Here is a 12,898-nt window from a genome sequence, read left to right on the forward strand (position 1 = left end):
CTCTTGGGCCCAGGTGCAACCACACCCTCTGCACCCGCTCAAGTTACGCCTCTGGTAGAAGCCATCCAAAGTAGGGCGTCATACTATGTGGGGCAATATATCGTTTTGGGGCCATTCAGAGGGCTTATTATACTGTGCTGGTACCTTAGGAGATGTGTGTAGGGTTGGAGTAAGGTGGTCGGGCTTAGGGAATGCAAATCTGTCATCCAAATTTCCACATGCTCCTAGTTGACAGGCATGTCAATGATCAATAGTGACTCGCAGACATTGTAAAGTGCAGCCAGAGCTCAGGACAGATGCAGCCGGATCTGCAGAGGAGAAATGAGCTGCGGCTCTGTATTGTGGTTACTGCTGTACCCCGCGCACAACTAAGGGGGGGGGAGGGGGGTGTATAACAGGATATCTGCTCTAACACTCCGACACTGGCAAACCAACCAGCTCACAGTCACCCTGTATATCTGTACTATGTATTACTATGTATTACTATGTATTACTATGTAGTACTTTGTATTACTACGGACTGGGATGATAGCTGAGCCCCGCAGGATACAAGTGTAAGGGGAGCGCTGGGTGCCCCGTGCCGGAGGAGTGGCCGTTACTGTGCCCCCTATAAGGTAAGATGATTATGGATAACAGCGTATAAGGAAATACCTAGACAAGGTCCGTTCTGATGTCATCGGATCACATGATGATGTCACTAGATGCTTCATGCGGCTCAGGGAGCGGTCACACAGATGCAGTTGTGATGCCTATAAATATATATGACAATCACTATATATGACCCCCCCCATTGTATAGTCTCCTCTCACCTTATAATACATGTTCCTGTAAGCCCCCCTAACACTATGACCCTACTATATGTGACCCTTCACTTATTATCGCCCCCCTTTCCGCCATATTCTTTAAGGTAGCCTATTACCCAATTCTGGCACCTAAAATGTATCATTCTCCCTCTATTGTACCCCTTCCCCATAAATATATAACCCCCCCCCCCCCACTATGCTGCTGATACAAATAGCCACCAATGGTTTCTATGCATCTAACCACGTCCTGTCTCTGGCTCCCTCAGATACATCCGCCCCGGGGCAGGTGGTGGGGGAGGAGATGGGGCGTATAGATTTGGTTACATATTAAACTTTTTAGTTTGTTGTGACAGGCAACAAGTTATCTGCAGGTCATTGGACTCTGGAGGGGGGAGGGGCTCATGTAACTTCCATATTGATCTGTCTGGGGGTGGATGGAACACATAGGAAAATTCTATCTGCCAAAATTTCGGATGAGTCCCTTCCTTATCTGGAGGTGATAGAGGTGTAATGTGGACTCCAGGAGAGCGGGGGGAGGGCGGCCGCACATGTGACACCACAAAACATCCAGAGATGAGGCTGAGCCGCCTGAACACTTACAGTGTGTGGACCTGAAGGAGGAGGTGAGTACTGGAAACAATAGCAGACAGGGTCGGCTCCGGGATGCACCAGGCCCCTGGGCGACAGAGCCTCAGTGCGCCCCTTTGTGGTGAACACATGTGGCAGCATAAAAAATTCAGGAGCTAAAATATTCCCTAGTTTATAATTCCTAAACAGCCCGGTCATGGTTGTTTTATATACACCCCCTCATAGTGTATCTATATACAGGCAGTCCCCGGGTTACATACAAGATAGGGTCTGTAGGTTTGTTCTTAAGTTGAATTTGTATATAAGTCGGAACTGTATATTTTATCATTGTAATCCCAGCCAGAGCTTCATTATATACACACCAGTGATAACTGTTACAGCTGATTATTGTAGCCCAAGGCTAAAGTAGAAGTAAATAAATTACCAATATCCAGAGGTCCGTTTGTAACTAGGGGTCATATGTAAGTTGAGTGTTCTTAAGTAGGGGACCGCCTGTGCAGTCCCATCATGGTTCTAATACATATAGCCCCTCATGGATTCATTATATACAGCCCTGCATGGATTTATTATATACAGCCCCGCATGGATTCATTATATACAGCCCCCCATGGATTTGTTATATACACCCCCCATGGATTCGTTATATACAGCCCCCCATGGATTCATTACATATAGCCCCTCATGGATTCATTATATACAGCCACCCATGGATTCATTATATACAGCCCCCAAGGATTCATTATATACAGCCCCTCATGGATTCATTATATACAGTCCCTCATGGATTTACTATATACAGTCCCTCATGGATTTACTATATACAGCCCCTCATGGATTCATTATATACAGCCCCCCCAAGGATTCATTATATACAGCCCCTCATGGATTGATTGTATACAGCCCCTCATGGATTGATTGTATACAGCCCCTCATGGATTGATTGTATACAGACCCCCGCAACTCTCACCAAGTGCTGCCAGGCTAAGGAATCTCTCACATCACCGGCTATCCCTGAGCTCCATAGGTGGGAGCAGGCAGGACTAGCATAAAAGCTGCTCGGATGACTCCAGCCTGAGCACCTCCTGAAGCACCCTGCTTTTTTATTCACTAAGAACAGTCCCACTAAGTGCAAAGAGAAAGGGAAATGTAAGTGCTACACATCTGCCAGGTTCACAGTCCATTAAGATTCTGGTTGTCACATGTAAAAATAAGATAAAGTTTAAGGGATATAAATACCTTTGTAACTCGATGTATATGTGTTTATATATATGCATGTATGTATGCATGTATGTGTGTGTGTATGTGTGTAATTAGTGTAATTTTAAAACCTGCATACTAAGAGTTAATTACAGGAGGATGTTGGGCCTAGCAGTGCACTGGTCACATGTGATACATTCCCGCCAAGCCCTCACATTCCACATGTTATGATCCAGCTCCCTCACTACAGATACAAAGGAGAGGAGACTATGAGATTTGGACCTAGCAGGCAGCTGTAGCGGCAGAAGTGAGGGGAGTGTGTGACTATCCACAGACAGACAGACACAGAGCCAGGCAGTGTGGTGGATCAAGAAATGTTTCTGGAGGTTCCTGCTATAACAGCGATGGAATAAAGAGGACTGAGAGCTTCCTGACCATAACTCTTATGGAGCGGTGAGGAAACTTATCTCATGTGACCATGGTTGGAGAGCACTGATAGATGTCAACTCTTCACAACATCATCTGGTGTCACCCGGCTGCTCCTCACACCTCCCACTGCCCACAGCACCAGTACAACTCCGCTATGTGCCACCCTGGACATGTCAGCAACATGACTATGCTCCACACCTGAACACCTCAACTTCACCTCCCAGTACAACATCACTATGCTCCACACCTGAACACCTGCACTTCACCTCCCAGTACAACATCACTATGCTCCACACCTAAACACCTCCACTTCACCTTCCAGTACAACATCACTATGCTCCACACCTAAACACCTCCACTTCACCTCCCAGTACAACATCACTATGCTCCACACCTAAACACCTCCACTTCACCTTCCAGTACAACATCACTATGCTCCACACCTAAACACCTCCACTTCACTATGCTCCACACCGAAACACCTCCACTTCACCTTCCAGTACAACATCACTATGCTCCACACCTAAACACCTCCACTTCACCTCCCAGTACAACATCACTATGCTCCACACCTAAACACCTCCACTTCACCTTCCAGTACAACATCACTATGCTCCACACCTAAACACCTCCACTTCACCTTCCAGTACAACATCACTATGCTCCACACCTAAACACCTCCATTTCACCTTCCAGTACAACATCACTATGCTCCACACCTAAATACCTCCACTTCACCTTCCAGTACAACATCACTATGCTCCACACCTAAACACCTCCACTTCACCTTCCAGTACAACATCACTATGCTCCACACCTGAACACCTCAACTTCACCTCCCAGTACAACATCACTATGCTCCACACCTGAACACCTGCACTTCACCTCCCAGTACAACATCACTATGCTCCACACCTAAACACCTCCACTTCACCTTCCAGTACAACATCACTATGCTCCACACCTAAACACCTCCACTTCACCTCCCAGTACAACATCACTATGCTCCACACCTAAACACCTCCACTTCACCTTCCAGTACAACATCACTATGCTCCACACCTAAACACCTCCACTTCACCTTCCAGTACAACATCACTATGCTCCACACCTAAACACCTCCACTTCACCTGCCAGTACAACATCACTATGCTCCACACCTAAACACCTCCTCTCACCTTCCAGTACAACATCACTATGCTCCACACCTAAACACCTCCATTTCACCTTCCAGTACAACATCACTATGCTCCACACCTAAATACCTCCACTTCACCTTCCAGTACAACATCACTATGCTCCACACCTAAACACCTCCACTTCACCTTCCAGTACAACATCACTATGCTCCACACCTAAACACCTCCACTTCACCTTCCGGTCCAACATCGCTATGCTCCACACCTAAACACCTCCCACTTCACCTTCCAGTACAACATCACTATGCTCCACACCTAAACACCTCCACTTCACCTTCCGGTCCAACATCGCTATGCTCCACACCTAAACACCTCCCACTTCACCTTCCAGTACAACATCACTATGCTCCACACCTAAATACCTCCACTTCACCTTCCAGTACAACATCACTATGCTCCACACCTAAACACCTCCACTTCACCTTCCAGTACAACATTACTATGCTCCACACCTAAACACCTCCACTTCACCTTCCAGTACAGCATCACTATGCTCCACACCTGAACACCTGCACTTCACCTTCCAGTACAACATCACTATGCTCCAAACCTAAACACCTCCACTTCACCTTCCAGTACAACATCACTATGCTCCACACCTAAACACCTCCATTTCACCTTCCAGTACAACATCACTATGCTCCACACCTAAACATCTCCACTTCACCTTCCAGTACAACATCACTATGCTCCACACCTGAACACCTGCACTTCACCTTCCAGTACAACATCACTATGCTCCACACCTAAATACCTCCACTTCACCTTCCAGTACAACATCACTATGCTCCACATCTAAACACCTCCACTTCACTATGCTCCACATATAAACACCTCCACTTCACCTTCCAGTACAACATCACTATGCTCCACACCTAAACACCTCCACTTCACCTTCCAGTAAGACATCACTATGCTCCACACCTAAACACCTCCACTTCACTATGCTCCACACCTAAACACCTCCACTTCACCTCCCAGTACAACATCACTATGCTCCACACCTGAATACCTGCACTTCACCTTCCAGTACAACATCACTATGCTCCACACCTAAACACCTCCACTTCACCTTCCAGTACAACATCACTATGCTCCAGACCTAAACACCTGCACTTAACCTTCCAGTACAACATCACTGTGCTCCACACCTAAATACCTCCACTTCACCTTCCAGTACAACATCACTATGCTCCACACCTAAACACCTCCATTTCACCTTCCAGTACAACATCACTATGCTCCACACCTAAATACCTCCACTTCACCTTCCAGTACAACATCACTATGCTCCACACCTAAACACCTCCACTTCACTATGCTCCACACCTAAACACCTCCACTTCACCTCCCAGTACAACATCACTATGCTCCACACCTGAACACCTGCACTTCACCTTCCATTACAACATCACTATGCTCCACACCTAAACACCTCCACTTCACCTTCCAGTACAACATCACTATGCTCCACACCTAAACACCTGCACTTCACCTTCCAGTACAACATCACTGTGCTCCACACCTAAATACCTCCACTTCACCTTCCAGTACAACATCACTATGCTCCACACCTAAACACCTCCCACTTCACCTTCCAGTACAACATAACTATGCTCCACACCTAAACACCTCCACTTCACCTTCCAGTACAACATCACTATGCTCCACACCTAAACACCTCCACTTCACTATGCTCCACACCTAAACACCTCCACTTCACCTTCCAGTACAACATCACTATGCTCCACACCTGAACACCTGCACTTCACCTTCCAGTACAACATCACTATGCTCCAAATCTAAACACCTCCACTTCACTATGCTCCACACCTAAACACCTCCACTTCACCTGCCAGTACAACATCACTATGCTCCACACCTAAACACCTCCTCTCACCTTCCAGTACAACATCACTATGCTCCACACCTAAACACCTCCATTTCACCTTCCAGTACAACATCACTATGCTCCACACCTAAATACCTCCACTTCACCTTCCAGTACAACATCACTATGCTCCACACCTAAACACCTCCACTTCACCTTCCAGTACAACATCACTATGCTCCACACCTAAACACCTCCACTTCACCTTCCGGTCCAACATCGCTATGCTCCACACCTAAACACCTCCCACTTCACCTTCCAGTACAACATCACTATGCTCCACACCGAAATACCTCCACTTCACCTTCCAGTACAACATCACTATGCTCCACACCTAAACACCTCCACTTCACCTTCCAGTACAACATTACTATGCTCCACACCTAAACACCTCCACTTCACCTTCCAGTACAGCATCACTATGCTCCACACCTGAACACCTGCACTTCACCTTCCAGTACAACATCACTATGCTCCAAACCTAAACAACTCCACTTCACCTTCCAGTACAACATCACTATGCTCCACACCTAAACACCTCCACTTCACTATGCTCCACACCTTAACACCTCCACTTCACCTTCCAGTACAACATCACTATGCTCCACACCTAAATACCTCCACTTCACCTTCCAGTACAACATCACTATGCTCCACATCTAAACACCTCCACTTCACCTTCCAGTACGACATCACTATGCTCCACACCTAAACACCTCCACTTCACTATGCTCCACACCTAAACACCTCCACTTCACCTCCCAGTACAACATCACTATGCTCCACACCTGAATACCTGCACTTCACCTTCCAGTACAACATCACTATGCTCCACACCTAAACACCTCCACTTCACCTTCCAGTACAACATCACTATGCTCCACATATAAACACCTCCACTTCACCTTCCAGTACAACATCACTATGCTCCACACCTAAACACCTCCACTTCACCTTCCAGTACGACATCACTATGCTCCACACCTAAACACCTCCACTTCACTATGCTCCACACCTAAACACCTCCACTTCACCTCCCAGTACAACATCACTATGCTCCACACCTGAATACCTGCACTTCACCTTCCAGTACAACATCACTATGCTCCACACCTAAACACCTCCACTTCACCTTCCAGTACAACATCACTATGCTCCACACCTAAACACCTGCACTTAACCTTCCAGTACAACATCACTGTGCTCCACACCTAAACACCTCCATTTCACCTTCCAGTACAACATCACTATGCTCCACACCTAAATACCTCCACTTCACCTTCCAGTACAACATCACTATGCTCCACACCTAAACACCTCCACTTCACTATGCTCCACACCTAAACACCTCCACTTCACCTCCCAGTACAACATCACTATGCTCCACACCTGAACACCTGCACTTCACCTTCCATTACAACATCACTATGCTCCACACCTAAACACCTCCACTTCACCTTCCAGTACAACATCACTATGCTCCACACCTAAACACCTGCACTTCACCTTCCAGTACAACATCACTGTGCTCCACACCTAAATACCTCCACTTCACCTTCCAGTACAGCATCACTATGCTCCACACCTGAACACCTGCACTTCACCTTCCAGTACAACATCACTATGCTCCAAACCTAAACAACTCCACTTCACCTTCCAGTACAACATCACTATGCTCCACACCTAAACACCTCCACTTCACTATGCTCCACACCTTAACACCTCCACTTCACCTTCCAGTACAACATCACTATGCTCCACACCTAAATACCTCCACTTCACCTTCCAGTACAACATCACTATGCTCCACATCTAAACACCTCCACTTCACTATGCTCCACATATAAACACCTCCACTTCACCTTCCAGTACAACATCACTATGCTCCACACCTAAACACCTCCACTTCACCTTCCAGTACGACATCACTATGCTCCACACCTAAACACCTCCACTTCACTATGCTCCACACCTAAACACCTCCACTTCACCTCCCAGTACAACATCACTATGCTCCACACCTGAATACCTGCACTTCACCTTCCAGTACAACATCACTATGCTCCACACCTAAACACCTCCACTTCACCTTCCAGTACAACATCACTATGCTCCACACCTAAACACCTGCACTTAACCTTCCAGTACAACATCACTGTGCTCCACACCTAAACACCTCCATTTCACCTTCCAGTACAACATCACTATGCTCCACACCTAAATACCTCCACTTCACCTTCCAGTACAACATCACTATGCTCCACACCTAAACACCTCCACTTCACTATGCTCCACACCTAAACACCTCCACTTCACCTCCCAGTACAACATCACTATGCTCCACACCTGAACACCTGCACTTCACCTTCCATTACAACATCACTATGCTCCACACCTAAACACCTCCACTTCACCTTCCAGTACAACATCACTATGCTCCACACCTAAACACCTGCACTTCACCTTCCAGTACAACATCACTGTGCTCCACACCTAAATACCTCCACTTCACCTTCCAGTACAACATCACTATGCTCCACACCTAAACACCTCCATTTCACCTTCCAGTACAACATCACTATGCTCCACACCTAAACATCTCCACTTCACCTTCCAGTACAACATCACTATGCTCCACACCTGAACACCTGCACTTCACCTTCCAGTACAACATCACTATGCTCCACACCTAAACACCTCCCACTTCACCTTCCAGTACAACATAACTATGCTCCACACCTAAACACCTCCACTTCACCTTCCAGTACAACATCACTATGCTCCACACCTAAATACCTCCACTTCACCTTCCAGTACAACATCACTATGCTCCACACCTAAACACCTCCCACTTCACCTTCCAGTACAACATAACTATGCTCCACACCTAAACACCTCCACTTCACCTTCCAGTACAACATCACTATGCTCCACACCTAAACACCTCCACTTCACTATGCTCCACACCTAAACACCTCCACTTCACCTTCCAGTACAACATCACTATGCTCCACACCTGAACACCTGCACTTCACCTTCCAGTACAACATCACTATGCTCCAAATCTAAACACCTCCACTTCACTATGCTCCACACCTAAACACCTCCACTTCACCTTCCAGTACAACATCACTATGCTCCACACCTAAATACCTCCACTTCACCTTCCAGTACAACATCACTATGCTCCACACCTAAACACCTCAACTTCACCTTCCAGTACAACATCACTATGTTCCACACCTAAATACCTCCACTTCACCTTCCAGTACAACATCACTATGCTCCACACCTAAACACCTCCACTTCACTATGCTCCACACATAAACACCTCCACTTCACCTTCCAGTACAACATCACTATGCTCCACACCTAAACACCTCCACTTCACCTTCCAGTACAACATCACTATGCTCCACACCTAAACACCTCTACTTCACCTTCCAGTACAACTTCACTATGCTCCACACCTAAACACCTGCACCGCACCTTCCAGTACAACATCACTATGCTCCACACCTAAACACCTCTACTTCACCTTCCAGTACAACTTCACTATGCTCCACACCTAAACACCTGCACCTCACCTTCCAGTACAACATCACTATGCTCCATACCTAAACACCTCTACTTCACCTTCCAGTACAACATCACTATGCTCCACACCTAAACACCTCCACTTCACCTTCCAGTGCAACATCACTATGCTCCACACCTAAACACCTCCACTTCACTATGCTCCACACCTAAACACCTCCACTTCACCTTCCAGTACAACATCACTATGCTCCACACCTAAACACCTGCACTTCACCTTCCAGTACAACTTCACTATGCTCCACACCTAAGCACCTCCACTTCACCTTCCAGTACATCACTATGCTCCACACCTAAACACCTCCACTTCACCTTTCAGTACAACATCACTATGCTCCACACCTAAAGACCTCCACTTCACCTTCCAGTACAACATCACTATGCTCCACACCTAAACACCTGCACTTCTCCTTCCAGTACAACTTCACTATGCTCCACACCTAAGCACCTCCACTTCACCTTCCAGTACATCACTGTGCTCCACACCTAAACACCTCCACTTCACCTTCCAGTACATCACTGTGCTCCACACCTAAACACCTCCACTTCACCTTCCAGTACAACATCACGAGGCTCCACATCTCAATACCTCCACTTCACCTTCTAGTACACCTTCACTATGCTTTACACCGAAACACCTCCACTTCACCTTCCTGTACAGCAACACTATGCTCCACACCGAAACACCTCCACTTCACCTTCCAGTACAACATCACTATGCTCCACACCGAAACACCTCCACTTCACCTTCCAGTACAACATCACTATGCTCCACACCTAAACACCTCTACTTCACCTTCCAGTACAACATCACTATGCTCCACACCTAAATACCTCCACTTCACCTTCCAGTACAACATCACTATGCTCCACACCTAAACACCTCCACTTCATTTTCCAGTACAACATCATCATGTTCCACACCTAAACACCTACATTTCACCTTCCAGTACAACATCACTATGCTCCACACCTAAACACCCCCACTTCACCTTCCACTACAAGATCACTATGCTCCACACCTAAACACCTCTACTTCACCTTCCAGTACAACATCACTATGCTCCACACCTAAACACCTCCATTTCACCTTCCAGTACAACATCACTATGCTCCACACCTAAACACCCCCACTTCACCTTCCAGTACAACATCACTATGCTCCACACCTAAACATCTCCACTTCACCTTCCAGTACAACATCACTATGCTCCACACCTACACACCTCCACTTCACCTTCCAGTACAACATCACTGTGCTACACACCTAAACACCTCCACTTCACCTTCCTGTACAACATCACTATGCTCCACACCTAAACACCTCCACTTCACCTTCCAGTACAACATCACTATGCTCCACACCTAAACACCTCCACTTCACCTTCCAGTACAACTTCACTATGCTCCACACCTAAGCACCTCCACTTCACCTTCCAGTACAACATCACTATGCTCCACACCTAAACACCTCCACTTCACCTTCCAGTGCAACATCACTATGCTCCACACTTAAGCACCTCCACTTCACCTTCCAGTACAACATCACTATGCTCCACACCAAAACACCCCCACTTCACCTTCCAGTACAACATCACTATGCTCCACACCTAAACATCTCCACTTCACCTTCCAGTACAACATCACTATGCTCCACACCTAAACACCTCCACTTCACCTTCCAGTACAACATCACTATGCTCCAGTACCATGTACCTTCCAGTACATCATCACTATGCTCCACACCGAAACACCTCCACTTCACCTTCCAGTACAACATCACTATGCTCCACACCTAAACACCTCCACTTCACCTTCCAGTACAACATCACTATGCTCCACACCTAAACACCTACACTTCACCTTCCAGTACAACATCACTATGCTCCACACCTAAACACCTACACTTCACCTTCCACTACATCATCACTATGCTCCACACCTAAACACCTCCACTTCACCTGCCAGTACAACATCACTATGCTCCACACCTATCCATCATATTTTTATAATAGTATTTTACGTGCATCAGGAGTTGTGTTTATTTTAGTAAAACAAAAAAATGGCATTTAAATAGTTAGTACTAGTACTAATAGTTGAAAACAGGCAAATGACCATCATTTTCACTGAACCAGGGAATGGGGTGTGTTAGCGAAGGGATGTAAGGCAACACAATATTATATTATTGTATAAATATTGTTGTTTTGATGTAAAAAGATACCCTTCTTGAAGCTCTCTTCTCTCCCTGCTGTGCTCTGCCCCTGAGCTCGGCTATTCCACACATTCACAGTTCTTATAGTGAAGAAGCTTTTTCTCCTCTGGAGAGTAAACCTTCTCTTCTCCAGCAGGAGGCAGTGCCCCTTGTCTTAGCTCTGCTCATAGCACTGGACACCCAGCGGCCCTTATCAAGGGGTGAGATTGGACCTTATGACCTGTATACAATAGCAAAGTATAGATAGATATGTGTATGTATATACAGAATAGAATATATAGTCAAATTTCCTATGTTATACATAAATAATGTCTGAAAATGTGACAGAATTCTAATATGAAAAAACTGGCCAATAGCACAATATGTACACAAAATTTAGGAAAGGGTCTGTCCTGTTTAACTCTCTCCCATCCTCTCTTCCACTGTGTTTCCACCCATCCTCACCAGTCTTTTGTTATCATGTCATAAATGTGTTTTATTTATCTTGCAGGGATTTTACAACATCCTCAGGTCCAAAAATGAGTCCCCTACGCCCCAGTGATGGTAAGGAGTCTTCCCATCCCGTGTACCTGCACCATTCTATGACATCTCTACAATTGATAGTTGGACATTCTGTAGTTATTTACATGTTCCTGCAACAAACAGCACACCAGGGGTGTAACTTTAGGGGGTGCAGAGGGTGCAGACACAACCGGGCCCAAGAGTCTTACGGGGCCCGTAAGGTGTGACTAGTGCTATAAACAACACATTATAGTCAGGGGCCTGTCACAGACTTTTCAATGGGAACCATCAGCTTCAAGCTACACCACTGCAGCAGACTAAACTAAGGTCTAACCAATGGTGCGAATAGCCAGTTCGTACATGACGTGGCCAACATGGGGCCAGCCACATCCAATACCAGCAATTTCTTCATAATTAATTTCTAAATTTATTGACTGTTTCATGGTAATAGTACATAAAACAGACACAAAATAATCATTTT

General features: G+C 46.2%; 1 protein-coding gene across 3 annotated transcripts in view; it reads left to right on the forward strand.

Annotated features, from left to right (window-relative positions):
- Window positions 1-436: 436 nt before the first annotated feature.
- Window positions 437-12,898, forward strand: part of LOC140069266 (NACHT, LRR and PYD domains-containing protein 12-like) — a 29,246-nt gene continuing 16,784 nt past the window's right edge. The window contains exons 1-2 of one of the 3 annotated variants that reach the window (XM_072114748.1): window positions 437-614; window positions 12,407-12,459. In XM_072114748.1, coding sequence (XP_071970849.1) covers window positions 12,435-12,459 — 25 coding nt within the window. In that variant the 5' untranslated portion in view covers window positions 437-614; window positions 12,407-12,434. Of the gene's footprint in view, window positions 615-1,222; window positions 1,427-2,885; window positions 3,042-12,406; window positions 12,460-12,898 lie in introns of those variants that run through there. The other 2 variants (XM_072114747.1, XM_072114746.1) reach the window with 2 other exon arrangements.

This window comes from Engystomops pustulosus, chromosome 7, assembly GCF_040894005.1.
Source record: "Engystomops pustulosus chromosome 7, aEngPut4.maternal, whole genome shotgun sequence".
Taxonomy (NCBI): Eukaryota; Metazoa; Chordata; class Amphibia; order Anura; family Leptodactylidae; genus Engystomops; species Engystomops pustulosus.